The 21,039-nt window shown below is 38.4% G+C and overlaps 1 protein-coding gene across 1 annotated transcript in view; it reads right to left on the bottom strand.

Annotated features, from left to right (window-relative positions):
* The window catches only part of PPIL2 (peptidylprolyl isomerase like 2), a 68,146-nt gene that overhangs the window by 32,901 nt on the left and 14,206 nt on the right, over window positions 1–21,039 (bottom strand). Inside the window, exons 6-12 of the mRNA XM_059485332.1 lie at window positions 20,634–20,685; window positions 18,368–18,459; window positions 16,805–16,894; window positions 8,263–8,338; window positions 7,319–7,479; window positions 5,699–5,774; window positions 4,411–4,517 (exon numbers count right to left, since the gene is read on the bottom strand). Of these exons, the coding sequence (XP_059341315.1) occupies window positions 4,411–4,517; window positions 5,699–5,774; window positions 7,319–7,479; window positions 8,263–8,338; window positions 16,805–16,894; window positions 18,368–18,459; window positions 20,634–20,685 (654 nt within the window). The remainder of the gene's footprint in view (window positions 1–4,410; window positions 4,518–5,698; window positions 5,775–7,318; window positions 7,480–8,262; window positions 8,339–16,804; window positions 16,895–18,367; window positions 18,460–20,633; window positions 20,686–21,039) is intronic.

Genomic DNA, 21,039 nt, shown 5'->3' with positions numbered 1-21,039 from the left:
TAATAAATAAGCCATTACAACCATGCCAAGACCACTGTATTTCATATCTCCAATCCTATCACCAAATGAACAGATACTGGTAAAACATCAGCCACTTATTTCCCAGACAGTACCATGTTGACAGAAAGCAAATAGAATGAAGGTTTAAATCAGAAAGAAAATGAGAGATTCAGGAAGACTGGAAAACCTCATCATGCCAGGAGGTCAAAGGATTTTTTCAGCAACTCACTTCTTTGCCAGTGGAAATGGATAAGAAGTTTACAGGCTTCTGATCTTCAGAACAGTCCCTCACACAAAAGGAGAGGTGATTTCAAAGAACAGGGGCTGGATTACACAGTTATAGATCACAGGCATATTTAACAGGTCAGAGGGCCTAAAAAGATTAAAACATCAATGTTTGTAGAGTAACAGCCTTTTGGGAAAGCTATGCCAAGACATCATCATTAAACAGAGTTTGCCAGGCCCTAAAACCTCAAACAGCATTTGTGGAGTGTCAGATGGAGCTTTGAAATCCATCTCACATTCTTTGTTTTGCCATCTTGCCCTTAAACCTTAAAGTACTAAACCTGAGAGAGAGAGGTGAATTTATAAAACCTGCCATGGCAGCTACAGATTAGTATTTGATTACAGCTCTTGGCATGTGCTAAACCACCAGATCATCACCCAGTGACCACTTGTAGGCAGAAGACACACCCAGCAGAGAAGGGAGATAGAACATCAAACCACGTGTTCATCATTTTGACAGGGTCTTCTGGAGCATTGCATTTACATATTTATTTATATGTATATATATATGTATTTAAAAATGGCTGTTCCACCACCTACAAGGTAAAACTCCATCACTATAGTGACTAATGCAGCAGAATTCACATGGATAATATGCAGTTGTTCCCAGCAGCAACTTGATTAAAGCAACTGAAAGAACTTGAGGAGACCAGAAAAATCACAGTAAATAAAATACAAGAAATTCAGTGATAATCATTGCCTTTCATCAGTTATTTCTTCAGAATTTATGTGTTTGACATGCATGGGACTAGAACTGAAAGAATAACACTTGTTGGATGTCGTTAAATCTTCTGTACTTGCCAGAATTACTTCTGGCAAGTAGAATTTTTGTAAATTTTTATCCAATTAATGCATACAACAAATGTTTATGTGCAGCTGAACTCAACTTCCTGGAAAACATCCCTACAAATGGCCACCTGATTAGTCCCCATCAGGAGGAACATACTGTATCTGAATAGGAGGATTGGGAGAAAAACAAATGACCAAAAAATGCAGTAGGCACACTGCTTTTATCCCAAGAAAGAACAGCACCTTTGCTCATCTGAGGCACAAATTCAAAAGGGTGGGAAAAAACCCAGCTTATCTTTCAAAGTCTTTTTATTGCCTTTTTTCAGGTCAATGATTGAAACCACACACCATCCTTCTGGAACCTGAGTGAAGTTTTCTGGTGCCCTGAACAAGTGATTTCAAACACTGAAATTATCTGGATTCTAGTCCTATTTCATGCTCTTTCTGAATCTTGTCACAAAGTAACTGATGACTTCAATCACACTGCAACACTGATTTCCTGCCCTGGATCAATACAAAACATTTCTTGATTAGGTTTTTGGTGCTAGGAAGAATTTCATCACTATCAATCTTATTGACTGGCACCTTAAAGTACCAGTATATGAAGAACTCTATTTTTAAACAAAGGTTTCCACATTCACATATAGACTGAGCTACAAACAATCCATACTGGCAAATAGCTCAAAAAAATGGGAAAGAAAGGAAAGAGCTGCGAAGGGACAGGGAGTGAGCACCCAGGAAAGTGTTGAAGGCAATAGATACTGGAGATACTGGGCAGATTTCAGAAGCAGTGCAGAGTGCTGACAGCAAAACTGCAAGAACATTTTGCTTAAATACAGACAAGAGGCATGAAAATCCAATTGAAGACTCAGTACACATATCATCTAAGGGAGCAAGTATGTCACTTGTGCTCTCTATTTCAGTGAGGACATTTCACCTCAAAGTATGTATTGAAACCTAAACCATGAGGCTATTTTAAAATGTAATTTAAATGTTGCAAATCCTAACTCCGGACACAGGTATTTATCTGTCATATTTATATAGCAACTTCATCCTCAAGCTTCCTTAAACATTTCACAATCATATATTGGAACTACTGTGAAATTATGATCACTGCCAGGGTGGCTTCCATAATGATATGCACAGGATATCCCTCAGCAATTAAAAAAACCCTGTGCAGTTTAATTTGAGAGAGCATTTTGGTACAACTCCGTTCCCCCTAACTGCATTCAAGGACCTTACCCACACTATACACTTTGACAGGAAAACCAAATTCTGTATATAAACCAGCTCCAAATAGCTTCCAGGAATGGTCCAACCTATGTGCACTGGATAAGGCAGAAAAGCTGATAAAAACTTGACATATGATTAATTAAGACTATTGCCACACATATTCACAAGCATGGTGAACTGGAAGTGCTTAACAATACTTACATTTGTTTTGATCTTTGCAGTCTCAATAGACTCATTGTAGCTGATTTGTGTATATGTTTGTGACCTATGTACGTGGTATGTGTTTGCAAGGTGTTTGCTCTGTCTGCACTGAGCTGACCTCAGTGTGATTCAGGAAGACCAAAGTTAGAAGCACAATCTCCTTATTTAGTAAAGGGAGAAAAACAAGAGCCTCCAGGAAAGAGCTGATTTCACAGACCTAGGATGATGACCTAAGGTGGATGTTGTGAAAACCTCCCTACAGCAGCAAGCTTTTCTTATTTATTCTAAATATATATCTTTTTTCTCTCTGCAGTGCCAAAGGTCTGCTGAATTCACGCAGATTTAATGGACACAAGGAACAGATGGCTGGAGGCCAGCACTGGAGCATGTCTACTTGTGTAAAACTGCACACACTTGCAGGGTGTACATGAAGAAGCTTTTGTGTGTGAAAGGTGGATGAATAGGAATTTATCTGGAAAAAAAGGAAACATAATGGATATCATCCAGGAAGTTTATAATGAGCAATTGAGCCTGGGTCCTGAGGACTGAGTGACACTGGTCACACATGTGGCCAAAGAGCCCACGCTGATAAGAATAGCTGCAGTCAGCCTGCTTTAGCCAGGAGCCAGTTTGAGAACATATGGCAAAACAAATGATTCAATGCAATCTGCTTGTTCTGCTGCTTCCCCTAAATATTGCTGTACTCACATCCTCTGCTTTTTGCCTTATTACAGTGTTACTATTTCATAGCATGGAAAACACCTGTAGGGATAACAGAGACCTACAGAGTTACTAACAGGATACACTGCTGTGGAAATTCTCATGCTGTTTGCATAGATCAGCCTGAGATGTTTTCACATATCTTGCTTCTTACTCATGTGAGAGAAAGGAAGAGAAGGGAAAGCCAGAAGACTTATGCTGTTTGCTCCTTTTTCTTCCTTGCACACAAAAATGGATGCATTCTCCCAGTACATCTGGATTTCACACCAGGCACCCCAGCTCCTACCCAGCACCACTGCCTTTATGTTTTGTGAGGCTCAGAAGAAACACAAGTTTTACCATTTAAATCCCTATTCTTCATCTTTTTTAAAATATCCACATCCTTCAACTTTTTAAAATATCAATTTTCAGGCCTATAATATCCTGAGACAAAAATCTCAGTAAACCATCAAAGCTTTGAAAACCTTTTTCCTTTTATAGCAGTGGCTGTACAAATAAATAAGCAAACACACTACCCAAGCAGTGACGTCTGAGACATCACTGTAGCCACAACTCATTCATCTATCAGAAGTCTTGCCATGTTTATTATTTTAAGAGCCACTGATTTCCCCCAGAATCTGACTGTACAGACTATAAAAAACTCCAGTATGTTGTTCTTTAAAATCATCTTCTCTTAATGGGAAAAGGAAGGTGCTTGAAAACTTGAACTTTAAGAATTCGGACAACAGGAGCAAAAATATATTCTAAGGTTTTAATTTAAGTTTGATCTATAAAGCTTAGGCTTTAGAAACAAATCTAACCATTTCTGGGGATCATGGGCTCAGACTGACAGACTGTTCCTGGTTTCAGTGAGGTTCTTTTCCTGGTTCTGTCAGTAAGCTGCTGTGTAACCTTGGATTATTCCCTTTTCACTGTGCTCTGGCTTCTCTTTGCTGTCTTCCTTCCTGGTCATTTTTTGGGTCATTAATCCTGACCCTTTGCAGTTCTAAACAGGTACTTTGGCATATTGTAGGTAGTCCACTAAAATGAAGGGACTACTCACAGAGAACATTACACATACAGTGTAAATATATATAGTTAATTAATTTTTATATGTATATATATAGATATATATACACATTTCCACTGCCAGCTCCAATTCTGGTTGTTATCTACAGAAATTCATCTTGTGGGGCACAGTACCATGTCACAGTGCAGCTCCAAGTTGAGGTCTCCTTTATTAGTGTGAAGTCGCACATATCCCTTCTTCTTCACATACTGGTATCTCACAACATCTTCTTCAATAGCAGCTACATCAGAGCAGAAGACAGTAATTAGCTCTCTGGAAGCCTGCTCATTGATCCTTAGAAATCATCAGTAAACAATTCATAGAACCAACTGTCTGACCTCTTCTCCTGTGGCACTGGGTCCTGAGGGATCCTAGTCTGCAATTCATCTATGATAACCTTGCATTAATCTCTGTGCAAAACACTTTCCATTATAGTAAGCCACCAACTCTTTGAGAACCAACCAAATAATGTATATTTTAAATCCCAGAAGCATTCAGTATTACAAACTATAATTTTCAAGCAATGCCTACCAACCACAAACATTACTTTGAACCCAGACTGCTTCTTGTCAATCCTGGAAGCCAAGCAGGTAGTCATCAGTCAACCACAAAGTGCTGACATACAGAGACCTACTCAGCTCTGAAAACAACTGAGGCTGTTACTGGGGACATTACTGGTAAGTCAAACCAAAGGATCAATCTATGATGTTTCATTCCCATTTTGTCAAAATGTCCAGTTAGTCAGATATTTTCTGCACTCAGTCACCTTCAAATCACTGTAACTTATCAAGTAAAGGAAATGAATTTAGTAAACATAGTTTTAGCAATGTGTTCAATCTTTGCCTAAGTGTTTGCCATCTAAATTTTAGTGCTCAGCTTTCTCAACTGGAAATACTAATGACTCAGCTATTTAATCAATATCCAAACTTAATAAATCTTACACATTTGTGTTTAGACTGGAGAATAAAATAAAACTTTATTGTATTAAAATGTATTTTTGTATGAAAAGCAGTAAACTAAAAGTTACCATCACAAAATTTGCTGTTCTAACTAATACTGGAGTAGGCCAAAAAGGTGGGCAAGGTTTTGCATGGTATCTGAGGAGAGATTATATTTCATTCCTAACTTAGAAAAGGGGATTTTCAATTTGTCATCCCTGGACATAGAAAATATCTCATTAATTTTGGTTCAAAAGAAGTAACTGTCATTCAAATCTAAAGCTTGGTCATAATTGCTCCAGTATTTTCACAACAACCTCACTGGAAAGTAAGGATATATCTAGTCAGGGAATACATTTCCATAGCATCAGCACTGACCAGTTACCAATGCATTCTTTCAGTCCTCATAAACGTGTATGTGCTAAGGAGCACACTTTGAAACTCAGAAATAAATCAATGATTTGCAGGTAGGTAGTTCTGGTACCTGCTTCGTGGGTAGTTTCAGGCACCATTGCAGTGGAGGTGAAGGAAGCACTTACAGCTCCAGTGGAATAGTGAGCCTGTTTGCAGAGGAAAAAGCAAGAGAAAAGGATATTAGATTTTAGAATTCATCTACCAAAGATACTATATAAGCATTAGAAACATACAAATGCCATCCTTCTGAAGCAGACTTTCTGCTCTAGCTCCTGCTGAAGGAAACAAATCCCCAGTGCAGTGATAATTCTCCATCTGTTGCCCACATTTGCTCTGATGAAACTGTAGTTAAGGCTGCTCATGCACTGAGCCAAAGGGGCTTAATGCTTCCAGTGCAGTTTAATTCATCACTCTGCAGAAATTCTATTATCACCATTTATTTGTACGTCCATGGGTACAGACAGGCAAGGAGTACTGCTGCCAAGACATCTGCAGAAATCTCCAGTGCTACTGAGAGGAAGGAAAATCCAGTGAACCACAGAGATACTGCAGGGGAGAGCAAACCAGCCCCTCCCACAGCTGGCCCTGCTGTGTGCAGAGGCACCATCCCATGGTTCCCAAGGTCTATTTTGAGCTCTGTAATTCTGCAGAGGGGAAATGTTAACGTCACACATGGATTTTGTAGTAAATTACAAAGATCTAATAAAGCCAGAGACATGCTTAGCAGTTCCAGGGAAATGTCTGTAAAGAGTCCAGCCAGGTCACTGCTCATTCCCTAAGGTTTCACTGCATTCTAAGCAAGTTTGCAGCTATGCCCACCCACGTCATAAGCTGACAATCCAACTCCCCAACATGTGTAGAGCTCATCCTTATCTCTGTCTTTTTACTTCTCCTTACTTTTAAAAAAAAATTATTTATTTTAACACTGTCCCAAAAAAGAGGGCATTTGTGATCTATTCCTTGGTCACATACACTCCCTAATCTGTCTCTAAGCCCTCTCATTAAAAGCTGTATGCTGCACTGCTGTTACTTTTCATGTAAGTGTAATCAAAGCAAGTAGGCACACACATCCCAGAATATTAAAGGACAGAAGAATACTCTCTCTTGCCCATTTGAAACAGCCTTTGATGTAGAAAATCTAGATGCAGATGAATTGCTTCTCTTGACAACCATGAACATGCACCTGGAAGAACATCCTCTAAAATATTCCACTGAACCCTGCATTCCAGTGGAAAAAGAAAATGGAGGAGCAGCTGTGGATGATTTATGCATTTGTCCACACCAGAAATTATTCACTTGCACTCCCCTTAAGGTGTGCTCTCTCTGCCAATAAATGCAGGAAACAATGATAAACAAACTCAAAGTGAGACATTATAACCTGGGAAAAAGTTTCTGCCAACACATACATAACCACATCATAAGGATTCTTCCTTCTCATTGTGATTCAGGTCTCAAATGTTTAGGTTCATTTGCAATGATTTCACAAATAGAAACTCACTGACACATACTATGCATGTCTAAGGAATCCTGATATGATTCTCATTTTCTCATCTATGACAAATTCCTGTGTGAGAAGAAACAGAAGGAGCAGTGTTTGTTTACACTGCAATACAGCCTCTAAGAAGAAAAACAACTATTACCCTTCTTGAAGAAGTCAATCAGTACCAAACTACAAATTAAGTCAACTTACTGCATTCAGCTTATCCACTTTCTTCTTTTCAGGAGCCTTCATAGTAGCTGCTAAAATATCATCACCTTTGAATTCCTTATAAAGCTCCAGTAAAGTCTCTCGGGTCTCTGTGTTTGTATTTTTCAAATAGTAAGATGGATCTAATTTTGCTTTTTCTTCATCTAGGTAAGAAAAGTTAAATCACTCAGAATTAAAAGAAACATTGTATTTTGTTCTCCCTCAGTTTATCACATACCTAATTACACAAAAATTTTCCAGCTATTAATGGTACTTTTTTAAAAATAAAAATGTCTAGCAATTATATATATTCCTCCAGACACAGTGACAAATAGCAATGCATAACATCATTGACAGTGTAACCCAAAATATAGCACAATAAATACCAATATGATGTACAAGAAAAAAAAATCAAGCCAACTATCAAGAAAATTTATTTGAAACCACTAGAGATCATCTAAGTCCATTTCAAGTCTTGTAAAATTTTTATAGAACAATAAAGACAAAATACAGTTGGGTACAATATAAACTTCTGTTCTTCATCTCCTCACTGAATGGCCAGGCCTGTGATATAAAAATCCCAGGGTCAGGTATTTAATGTGCCAGTAGGGGAAGAAGGTTGCTGGACTGTGGAATTTGATTTAGTTAATATTTTAATTTAATATTTAATTTTTACAAGTTTTACTTGTCCTCTGTCTTGGTATGCTTATTATTTGCTGAATATTAGATGTTCCATATGTGAGATAATACTCAGTTATTCTGATTGGGTAAATAGAAAAGGATGCTTGATTGCACAACAACAGATTTAAAAAACCCAAAACCCAGATATGAGCATAATAAGCTAACCACTGAGAGATCTCCTTCCAGAAAACTGAGACAATTCTACAGAATCATCTTCAGATTTTCCATGTTTGTATTTTCTCAGCCTACCTTCAATTCATCCTTACCTGGATCAATTACTTTTATGTTGTTCTTAACATGAAAGAAGTTTGAGACATTGAACTTATCCAGGTTTGTTGGATCCTGAAAATAAAAATAATTTTAAAAACTAATATCAGAGACCTTGGTAAGCACATATTCCAAGCAACAGACTAGAACAAAGGGCAGACACCATAATAAATAAACAGGGAGACAGAATGACTTCCATACTCCCCAAACCACAGAAAGATGAAAAAAATATAAAGCAATCAACCCCAACCAACATCAGCAAAGAGTCAGTTCACAGCAGACTCCTTAGGGAGCTGGAATTCAGTTCCAAACATAATATTACACATATATCACCTACAGAAGTTACTACCAGAACTCAGCTGAGTCTCCCCTATCCTAGAGAAGCAAGAACAATGCAATCCCCTGGTTCTTTCCTTTGTTCTGAGCTTTGGTCTAAGATATGTGCAAAAGCACATCAGCTATCTCCTGCTATTTATAATCCTAGGCCTGATTTGCACATGCTCTGTGAACTTTTGCAATGCATCTCAAAATACAAATAAAGCCTCAGAGCAAGTCTCTGCAGTAAGAACTGTGCTGATAGTTGGTTTTTTTACTAGAGCTTACAGAACTATGTTTAAAAATGATGCAAAAAAAGAAAAAAACTGTTATGAAAAGTCAATTTAGTGACCACTGGAGGAAAATTGCAAAAACACACAGTCCATTAACTGTGATCCTTTATGCTATCTCTAGGCAACTTTCTGCAGAACTCTGACCTTTTGTTAGAGAGAGTGGGACAAGGAATGCCTACTGGTGATCTAGGTTACTTCAAACTATTATTAAACAGTCTTTAATCCTCTCCTTACAATGACTTCAAGGCTTTCTCCTCAAGCTCCTCTGCAGCACAGAAAGGTCAAAACATCAGCCTAGGACACTCAGTACCTAATGGAAAGTCTATCTTACAGAAAACAATTCAAACTTTAAAATACCAAACTAACAAAATAATATGCAGTAGTTTCTAGTTCAGGATAAAAATAATGCAACATATTATGCAAAAAACTATGACCTAACATGAATACTATTAAATATATTATCCTAAAAATGTAACAAAGCCTCTCATACCACCATGGTTTATAAAAAGTTTGACAATTTCATCTCTGCCAGAACTAATGCTTAATACAAGCAGAGCTGTCAGCTCCATAATATATAAAACTATCTAATTATGCCTTTCATTCATCCCTGAAATGGTATGCTTCCACCAGAGAGTGCATTTTAAGTTTTATTGCTGGTAGTGAAACCAAAACACATTTATGAAATCAAGCTGTGTGATTCTGCACTTTAATGGGACCTCCTGGCTTTCTGCTGTCCCCTTTCCTAATCACCAGACAACAATTTTCTAATATTTCCTGTCCCTCTAAACCCCTCCAATAGATCTTCACTGAGACAAAAGAACTGCCCCAAAATATTACCTATTTAGGATTTTGCTTTATAAACAGACAATCTTTGAAAAAAACTACTAAAACCAGGAAATTGGGATCTGATTTTTAGCCATTTTTATTTCCTCTGACCCCAGCACTCAGGTGTATTTACTATTTACTACCTTACATACCTATTTATATATGTGAATAGAGATGATTTTGAGCCCTGCTTTCTGACAGTCAACAAGATACACAGAGAAAGTCTGGAGAAAGAGCTTTGTGTGTTTTCACAAGATGTTTTCACTCTGAAATACTCTGCAGCAATCATAAGCTGCAGCTTTCCAAGACTGCAATCACTGCTCTGCACATAAATGTACTACCTCAAAAGGTGAAGGGAGGAAAGACTGTTTACCCTTTCAGGAAAGGGAAAAAATATCTGTGTATAAATATTAATAGAGATAATAGATTTATAGAAACCCATGTCTGCAGTTCATGGCAAAGCTGAAGGGCAAGACTGACTCCTGAAAACAATTTTTCATGAACAGGAGGGAAGGCAGCAGTAAAAATGAAACAGAAAACACCTTCATGATTTCCTCTAAATAAAGAGTCTTCATTTACTGACTTATTGATTGTTTAAAAATAAATAAAGGACATCACCACTGCCAGTGCCTTACAAAACCCAGGGCCTTGTGCTCAGGGTACCACAAATCAGATTAGCTCACACTGTTTAACAGCCACAGTCCATTCAAACATCTGTGTGGCTTAACCAGCCTCATCACAGGCATTGAGCAACTCCAGCAAAATGTTTACAAGGAAACTTGCAGGGGAGATTCCTCAGGGCTCTCCAAACCACCACCAGCCCCCTCTGTGGCAATGCATCTATTATCATGTGCAGGACAGCAGAGGCCACAGGGCAGCTCCCTCTCCTTGCTGTCCACCTGCCCTCTGGGAGAGCTGAACTCCAAACCCCAGAACTGTGACCCAGCTCCTCCTTCCATCACAGCCACATGGGCCATCTGTCCCAATGGAAACCCTGACAAAGGTTTGGTTCACAGTGCTGTCCCTTGTATTCCTGATTCTGCAAAGCAAGAGTCTCACCTCCTTTGAGAAGGGGGACAACCAACACTCCTACCCCAAAAGAGATTTCCCTCTGTCAGTGGAATAGCCCCTCAAAAATAGCTCCTCAAATTGAAATTTGAGTGTCATCTTGTACAGGATACCTAGGACATGTTTATTCCTCCCTCTAAAATACAGCATCTTGATATACTAAGAGAAGTTCAATTAGAATTAATTTGATTAGAATTAGTGTCAATCAGAATTAGCATACTGTGGAAGTACTGCAGTGAATACCAAGTCAAACACAAGGTACCAGTTGCTTTCACCTGTCCCCAAGAGGAGAAACACAACTGACTTGTCCAACCTGTGCTGCAGAAGACACAAACCATTTCCTTACTGGTGGTATTGAGCCCTACAACATGAGATATAAGTTTTTTAAAGATAAGACTTTGAAAATTTTGTATGTTTGTAAGTCTTTAGACATACCACTTCAGGAAGAAAACTGTCTAAACATTAATAATTAGCCTGCCAAGCTCCTCTCATTGCATCCATGACAGTTACTGGGCACAGAATCAGAGCAGTCCAAACAAGATGCCACAGAGATGGGCAGACAGACACACTCACATTGTCAAAGCCTCAAGCTCTAATGAGTTAATTGCCTCTCCTGGTCACAGAGAAAGTCTGGACTCATGGGGATGTTCTCAATCCTGTTAAGATTAAGGCCTGAAGCCCAAAGACCTAAGAAATAAGTTCTGTGTAAGTGCACAGAAACCAGAAAGGAAGATGAACAATGGCCTACTTTTGTTTGTCTTAGCATGCTTAAAAATACCTACACAAAACACCATGGCTGGCAGTCTCAGGGTTTTTCTTATTAAGGTTACAAACCATAAGCTTAAGTTTAGAAAATTACTAGCACAGATATATACTTCAAAGAGTTGCTAACTATCATTACTATTAAAAATCTCATATTTAGTGTTTTCCTGAAAGCTGAGCACTGAAAACAGGTAATCTCAAGTTTTATTCCACTTGGTTTTTTCCAGTCATTTTCTGATTTTACCTACTCAGGGAAACAGCTTGAACTCTGTTATCTTATGCACCACACAGAAGCCCCCAAAAAGCAGGTTAAAACCAGCAGGTTTAGACTGTGTGATTTCTTTGAGTCCTGATTTCTCTCACCATTTGGTTGGCCATGCTGCATCCCTAATTATGCTCAGGACTGTCAGCCTCATATGCTGACCATGTCCCACTTCTTCACCCTCTACTCTGCACCTCCATTGGTGCAGGATTCTCCTTCAGAGACCTCACCCACAGCCATGAGGAAATCTGCTCTGACCTTCTGGCACACAAAGAGCAAATGAGGAATAGCTGAGGAGTGAAATATCAATTAACAGTGTGCAGCTCAGCTACCTCCAGCTCTGCTCATTAGCTGTGCTTCCTGCCACAAATGTCAGTGGTGTTGAACAGCTTGTAGGGAGCCATGTCTTGTCCACAGCTGATTAAGTTCTATAGGAACAATAAAACTGACAGAAGGAAGCACACAACACTATGAGGCTTTTTTCCCTTTAACAGCAGCAAACCTGTTAACATTTACCCAGACTTGGTGTTTTCTTCTCTTCCCCTCTCCATTTCTGCAGTATAAAGATGCATTTGTTAGCCTGCATCTGCCAGGGAAGGCTCTCTGCAGGCTGCAAGCTGTGCTTGCTACCCCTGGCACAGCAGGGCAGGGGTTTCACTGCAATTCCTCAGGCAAAGAGGAACCCCCACATGTGCCTCTCTGTCACCTGCAGCACTGCCACTAAGCACAGCCACATTTCCATTAAATCCCCTGCCAGCACACAGCTCAGACACAGCTTTGGAGAGTTTCCAGAGCAGGAATAATTTCTGCTGTATCCTCACAAAATGAAGTTTGTCTCTTGTTCGTGAACAGAGCCATGGTGGAGGATGACAAATTGACAGGGTGCTATCAAATGGGATGTGAAAGCTGGATATTTCAGCACTCTTACTTTGCTCTCCTCAGGACCTCTGACACTTGCTGGGATGGGAAGTCCATCACTGTGTCCAGCAAAGCACTACCTGACCCTGCTCCTCTCTCCAGCTTGAGCTGGAGCAGACACTTGCTTCAGCCTGCCTGGTCTCATAAGGGGGAATTCAGATGACAGGTATTTATGTGCTTGCCATTAAGTTCCACATCATTACACAAAGAATAATTTGCATAATACAGGATTGAAACACACATGGAATTTACATTCACACTAATTAATAATAATTTCTACCAGATTTTGTCATAAAGATTTGACAGTAGACATTGAGCTGTAAATCCCCCAAAATTTTACTTGGAAGATAATCTCAAATTAGGTTAAACATTTAGACTGAATACTAGATGAAAATATGCAAAACATAGGACTGGCAGAATTACCTAGATCTGAATTGAGGTCTAATGCACTATTATTTAAAAGCTGTGCTCAATCCTACCTTGAAACCAACTGCAAAATGGTGAAACAAATTGAAATGGTGAAACCAATTGAAATGGTGAGCAGCAATGTAGCAGAATGGCAAGCAGAAGAGGGATGTAAGAACACTGCAAACAAGTGTTAACAACATCAGCTTTTCCATGACAGACACCCTGTCCCCCAGATGTCCAAGTCCTTTACATCCTGCCTTACTCATTAAGAGTACCTAATTAATCTTACAGCATTTGAGTTGTCTGTCAGCTGGGAACACATTCATGACATTTTCAAGGGATGCTGAGTTAGGCTGAGCTGATCATCATCAAGGAAAAGAATATAATTCAGTTTAAAGTTGAGAAACATAGACAACATACAACAGCAAATCCCATTTAAAAGAGACATGAACCGGTACAGTTGGGAGAAAAATTATCTGAAATAATGATAAGGAGAGAGAAACTTGTAAAAATATAAGACCTGCACTGCAGAAGATGGAAAACTTGAGTTTGTAGCAAGATCACAAAGCTAAGACAAGAAAATTTAAACTTTAGTGTAAAGAGCTACAGTCTAAAAAGCCAGTCATACCAGGAGTGCTAATCTAGGGAGGGTATCATATGGAACAATGTCATGTGCATTTCTGTCATCATCAGCAAAATCCTAAACTAGAATCCATGACATCTGCCACCTGAATAGCTCCATTCCAGTACTGCTAATGTATCTTGCTCACCAGGACATGGTATTACTCCTTCCCTCCTGCCCTGACTGGCTGGATAATGTGGCCATATGCTGATGAAAAACTGCCATGCTCCCCCCCAGGACATTTTCATTTCAACAGGGGAAAAAGTCATTTCTGTGTATGGACTACATGTAGGAAGCACTGCAGATTCCTCTACAAAGAGAAGCACATCATAGACCTAACCCAGTATTATTAACAACTGAAGTTGTGATTCTGCTTTTTTTAGTTTAGAATTAAAAAAAAAAAAGTTGTCCTTTTTAACAAGTAAATAACACATAAATAACTGCTACTAAATTCAAAGCAACCAGATGAGATGGTGCTTAGCAGAAAAGATAACAGGGTGGATTATGACTTGCATTTGAATAATGTTTAGCACCAAGAACAGGAAAAGCATATTATGCAATTCTGCCTCCTCTGAAAAGAGCAAATCTTTCTTGTTGTGTTTTTACTTATATATGTCAGGAGAGAGAAGCCAAGTTTGAGGCCAATTACTATTCTGGTAAAATCCAAGCAGACGTAGGATGGTCCTTTATGTATCAATAAGGAAAAATGTGATCATACAAATAATCTGTAAACATACATCATTCATATTTTCCACTTAGCACGTTGTATTTCACTGCCACACACAGGTACCCCCTCTGTTTCCTAGGACATTCAGAGTCAGCCTCTGGAAATGCTATTTTCTATTGCTAAACACAGCTATTAGACAGCCCTATTCAGCTGTTATTTGCAAAGCAAAGAATGTTTTTTATAGCAACTTCCTTTATATCTACTTTTTTGCCAAACAGCAGGGTCAGTGATACCAACTCAGTCTCAATTTCAGCTCTCTTGGATACCACAGCACTCAATTTACATGGGGGAATGAGAAAACAACAAAGTGATAAATTTCAACACAGAAATTTAAGAGAAGGAGGAATTGGGGTAGAGCTCTGAAACACAACAGATTGCAGTCATGAACTCTGGCTAAGAAACAGAGCCACAGGTGGTGGAGCTTGGCAGTGTGAAGCCTGAAGCCACCACGCCTCCTGCAGTGTTGTCAACAAGAGAGCTCGGAGCGGAGACATCGGTCTGGCTTTCAATAATTTATATGAAGAAAACACTGCGAGAAAATAACAACTCATTTCTCTACCACATCTACTTAAGCAATTCTAAAACCCAGGCTAGTCATGCCACTTCAGGTTGAATCCTGGCCTCAACAAAGCAAGTCAGGGTAGGGCAGAATTTGAATAGGAGAAATCAAGCTCTACGTGCAGGTTTGCAGAGGGTGTTGTGCAGTGCAGTCAATGGCTCTGACTTCTCCTTCAACAGCCTGAAGCCATTTTAGACTGTTAAAAATAATTCTGAAAAAAATATTTATAGACTGGTCTGGTAAAAGGTCAAACTTTATCTGGTTAACAGCATTTAAATGGTCAAATCTCTTGCAGTCCAATCCCAAGATGGGGGTGTCTTTGTTATTTCTAAACTTATTTAAGAAGAGTGTAGCACAAGACTGTACACTGCAGAAGATAACACCAATCCACAATGAACTGTTTACTCAAGAGGATCAAATCTACTCACAAATTATGAATGCCACCCTAAATGGAGGTGGGAGAGGTGCAGGGCACGTGTGTCTGTGACCTTGGACTGCACAACTGTCAGAATCTACTTAGTTTCATATTAGACATATTCCTCCAAGCAAGACAGAAACCCAACATGTCAACAATGAAGATGAAAAATACTGATAAAAATCCACATAGGGAATGACAAAATTTTTAGATGTTGCACTTTGAGATTTAGAGGACTAGAGCAGCTGTGAAAAATCAAAGCTAGGCAAGAAACAAGCACACACTCTTTATACATACATCCAATTCCAACCCTACAAAACATACCAAAATATTTTTTAGTGACTGCACATTTCAATTGTTTGTTCAAAATAACTTGGTTTTCCATACGGGTGCACAGACACATTTTTAGACACTTGTCTTTTTTTACTTTTCCAAATCCATTAGCAACCATGCAGTTACACAGAAATAACATTCTGTTGGGAGCTTTCAATCAGAAAAAAAGCTGTATTTTTGCATCCATTGGAATAAAAACATTTTGCTTTGTTGCATTAGCTTGAACATCAACAAGCCCAAAGGAACAGAGGAAAATTATTTAAAAACATGCTGTTAAGCACTGGGGAGTAGGGAAGAAGAGTTACATTTTATTTAAATTTAGACATAAATGAAAAATATTCTTCTATTTGAATTAGACTGTATTGGTCTTGGCTAGTGGCAATTAAGTGTTCATGAGATGCATACTAACTCATGATTTCAGTAATAATGATCCAGGAATCTTTTTTCCCCTGTTTTGAAATTATGCAAGCTTCAAAGCACCTACTTTTAAACTAAAGTTTTAGATCCTTTGATACTAAACTTCATCTGTCAATAATATCATTTACACTGTAAAATTCACAATGCTCTTTTAATTTAGGTTTTGATTTTCTTCAAATCAGCAAAGAACCAACATTGGTATCTACTAAGAAGCAAAACATTCCAAACAAGCAATTAGAGAAAGTCTTCCTGCTGCCTTACTCTACATTTAGAGAAACATTCTTTGGAAAATACTTTTGGAAATACTTTTCTGAACCTTTGACTCTTGTATACATCTTTGGAAGAGTAAGATGCACAACCCACTTCAGTCTTAATGTAACATGTCTCAAAGTTTAAATACTTTACATTGTAAACATTGTTTCTTTTGACACCACAGACCATGTTACTACTCATCCAGATTGTGTCACATGGAACCTCTGTGGTTCATCTGATAAAGAAAATACAGTGAAGTTTCTCTGTTCAGCTGCTCTAGTTTCCTGCTAGAAGAGTGTACACAGCAGCATTTCTGCAAAATAAAACCCTGTATGGGACAAGGTGTGACAGAGAGAGAAGTTCACCTGCAGCGTGACGATGTCCTGCCGAGTGAAGGGCTCATCTGTCAGGAGATCCCTGTAGCTCTTTGGTTTGATGTTCAGCTGCTCAACTGCCTAACAGCCAGGCAAAAGACACAGACAGCAAAAATCTGATTCTTGTGTGTAAATATTACAAGTAAATAGGCGATATCAGTAAATTGTTGAAGATCAAATAATAAAGAAAACAATTTCACCCTCATTCTCAACTGGCAGCTGCAATATTTTTAATGTGGGCTTTAACAAATTAGAAGCTTTTGTCTTTCATCCCTACAAAACTTGACAGTTTTGTGTGGTTTGCTGGATTGTTTTTTAAAGAACAACCTTGCAGTCTCCATTCCATAGTTATGTCTATCATTCAAACCAAATTAATCATAAAAGTACTGCCAAAATTTTAAAAAATATTTTGCTTCATTTTCTAAGCTCTTACCTGCAGAAGACCCCTGAATCTATCTTATTTACCCAAATGTCCTCTGTGGTCCTCAGATGGAAGTGATTATGTCCCAGTACCTCCAGAAGTGCATAAATTAATTCCATGCTTATCAAACACCAGTAACTGCTATTACTTCACGTGGTACCACATGGGGCACACACCCTCCTGGCAGAGCCCATTCAGGAAGCCCAGTATTGCAAACTGCAGCAAAGAGAGCAAGAGCTCTGCACTACTGCCCAGGGTTTAACAAAGATCATTCATCAACTCATCCTTGCCTGTAAACCCCAGCAGCCAAAGAATCCTGCTTGCAGCAAGAACAGAAAATACTTTCTATTTTAGTCTGATCTAGACTGCTGTCACAGGTGAGGACAGCTCTACTACCTCAGAGCAAGTTTTCAAAACCATGATGAATCCAGCCTTTTCCTTGACTGCAATGGTTCCAGCCTGTTCCACCCTCAGTATCTGAATGTCCCACTGGAATTCAGAAAGATGTTCCAGTGTTCAGACTTTTTACAACACTGGATATGGATTAATTAATTGAAGGATTTCTTTGCTACTGAAAAACAAATAAATCTTTCTTTTATGGTAAGGACTATGCAAAGAAGTCACAATTAAAATTCCACTTGGGTTTACATAGATGTTCACAAAACAGGAATAAAAATGCAGTTTAAGTGTCCATTAAGGCATTCTTTCTCCTATTCCCCCAGCTCCAGCTAAAATGCTCTTTTTTATTCACTGATTCAAATAGAAATGAGGCAATTTGTGTTTTTGTGATGACACTGTATCAGAAAGAAGACAACAGAAAATTTGTCCATTAATTCAACTGAGAAGAATATAAAAGCCACTCATTTTGAAACACAAGATTCAGTACATGCAGATTAACTTAAGAAAAGGTTTTAGAAATACTATTTAACTAATATTCTAAAATTTTTCCTATTTTGAAGGCTAAAGTTGGAAAGTTGGACAACAATTTATGAAGTCAATCTATCTCCTGTTCTTTAATTTCCCTGGCTGTAAAACAAGAACAAAATTTACTTGTTTTTCTAAAACATTTTGTGATTTTGACTGAAATGCATCAAGTAAAAAATATTAATCATGAAATGCAACAGAGAACCTACCTCATAGGCAAACACATTTCCAGTAGTCTTGATGGCCACAATATGGGAGTTATTGGTAAATACAGTAAACAGCACTGGACAGTGGTACTTGCCTGATAGAGGGAAAAACCATACATTTCACATGAACACCTGCAACTGCTCTGAAATAGCTAATTTTTCTGATCTCTGTGGATGACATTTACATTAATTTTTAATATAAAGTGCAACTTCAGAGGGTATTCAATGGTGTTTTAATAACATTTTGATTCTCCAGTGACAGAAAAAGTGCTTGAAAAAGTAACAGCTAGGAGAGCTATAAAACAAGCAAGGAAAATGCAATTTTGAAATCTATTGCCTTCAATTTCCTAACACAGAACTTTGTCCAACTTGCTTGATATTTATGAAATACCACAATATAATTGTTACTATTGTAATCTAAGATCTATTGATAACATGAACCTTGTATCATGTCCATTGCTCTGTATCACTCTTGTTCCCAGGAATAAAACTTTAGCTTATAGCCCATAGAAAAGTACACAACAGCTATTGTGCTTGAAGCAGAGGAGAGCATTTTGTATTCAAATGTGGCAGGCAGAATGCCATTAAATCTGAACACGTTACTCAGTAAGGAACCCAACTTCTGCTCTAATCAAGCTGTGAATTTTCCCAGGAGGGTCAGCATAAATATTAAGCAAGTCACAGCAAGCAAACTGATGGGAGGCAATGTAGGAGGAAAAAGAAAAATGTCTGAATAATGTCAGCAGAAAGCAGTTAGAAGAAGATTATTAATACTTGATCGGTTTGCTAGACCTGGAGGTTTGGGTGAGATCTTTGATATAAGTTGGGCCTATTTAGTTCTTTTCTTCCTAATTACCATTTGAAAATCAAAACCAGCAGGGAGGCCAGAACAGGCTGCTCTCAGCACCTGAGGGGACAGAGGAGGCAAACACCTGCAGAGACTGAGCCCTCACTGTGCCACCAGAGGCAGCTCTGTCCCCTGCACAGCAAAGCTGAGGACACTTCTGTTAATGCCACCAGGGCTGAAGGAAAGCCACTGCCACAAGGGACTGAAACTCGAGAAGTTTAGAAAGGGATTTTCCCAGGTGTCCAACTGATGGATACAGAAACAGACTGGCAAAATGTGAGGCCTCATTCAAGCTTTGTACAGAAGAACAAGTCACCATATTCTCATTCCCAGGAAAAGCCAAACTGCTGAGGGCACACACATGTTGATCTGGATAGAAAGTACTCAGCTCATAAGTGATCACTAAACGTGAGAAAGTGCAAGGCCCAAAGATCTTTTATATCACATTTATGTGTGAACAGAGAATTCTGATCCTACAACCATTTCAAGTTATGACTTAGAGAAAAGTTTGCTGACAGACAGAAATGCAACACTTCATTTTTATCTTTTGTCGCATTTTCCCTTGACTGATTAATGTCACAGAATGAACCTTTTTAAGGAAAAGGCTTATGAAACTCTATGGCTGTTGTCATTCCACCCCAGCAGTGTGAGCTGGACTTCTTTAGAGAAAGCACAATCTCATGGTATCTTTCAAAAGCCTTGGCCACTATTGATCAATTTTTAACACCCTGCTATTGAGACAGATGGAACACATGGCATAGAAGAAATCCATCAGCTACAGAAAAGAACTTGTAATCTACAGATTTTGGTAAGATAAGGATACAGACACTCCAGAATTTTATTCCCACCTAATCTTAGCCATTTTTATTTCACAGAAATCATTATCTGCTTTGCAGAAGATGAATTCATCTCCACTCTTCTCTTTTGTTCCTACCAAGCTCTCTTAGGAGGCTGATTTTATATCTTGCAAAAATAAGACTCGAGGCAGCTGTCTTGTGTGCTTCTATTCATAAAATCCCATGTGTTTATTTAAGTCTAATCCCTTTTATAAAAAAAAAGCTGTTCAAAACCAAGTGAACAGCAAATATTGCCACAGGCAAGTTGGAAATAAGATAACATTACAGAAATTTTACTTTTTCTGATTCTTTCCTTAAAGTAAACAGTACCTTAGTGCAGTAGCATGTATAGTAAAGTGAAATTGCTGAATAATTTACAGCTCCCCAGTGTAAAGAAAAACAGAAATGGAACTTTGAAGGTAAACATATCACTCACAAGAAGCAATTATTCTACTAAAAAAAAAAACATGATAGAGAACACAAACTACTTAAGTTAACCATGAGTAAGACAAACCAGAATTTATTAAAGCACTTGTTAAGGAAAAAAACCCAACAAAACACCACCACAGAAAATGACTGCACTTACCTTCACTGTTTTTTGCAAAATTCAGCTTTATAAGTGATTTGGCATCTAGTTTCTAAAGAAAACAAAGCATTAAAAAGATTAATCACAACAGAAGGTAACCATGGAAATAAAAGGAAACTGTAACATCACTGTTATGACTTCAAGAGTATATAATTTATTAATAATCTATTGCAGGTTGTCTGAATTATCAAAACCCTGGGAATTCAAGTCACAGACCATAAAAACAAGGCTCAGGGAGCCTGAGAACTGGGATACATTTGTTTACAGGGCTCTGTTTGACACAGGACAGTGCTAACCATGGGGAATCAGTTCAAGAGTTGCACAACTCTTAGCATAGACTGAAAAGGGAGTTGGCATGAAAGGCTAAGAGGCAAAGATCATTGCTACTGATCAGAAGGGACAATTC

This window comes from Ammospiza nelsoni, chromosome 18 (genome assembly GCF_027579445.1).
Source record: "Ammospiza nelsoni isolate bAmmNel1 chromosome 18, bAmmNel1.pri, whole genome shotgun sequence".
Classification (NCBI taxonomy): Eukaryota; Metazoa; Chordata; class Aves; order Passeriformes; family Passerellidae; genus Ammospiza; species Ammospiza nelsoni.
The sequence above is the reverse complement of the archived record's forward strand: the minus strand, read 5'-3'. Positions and strand labels throughout refer to the sequence as shown.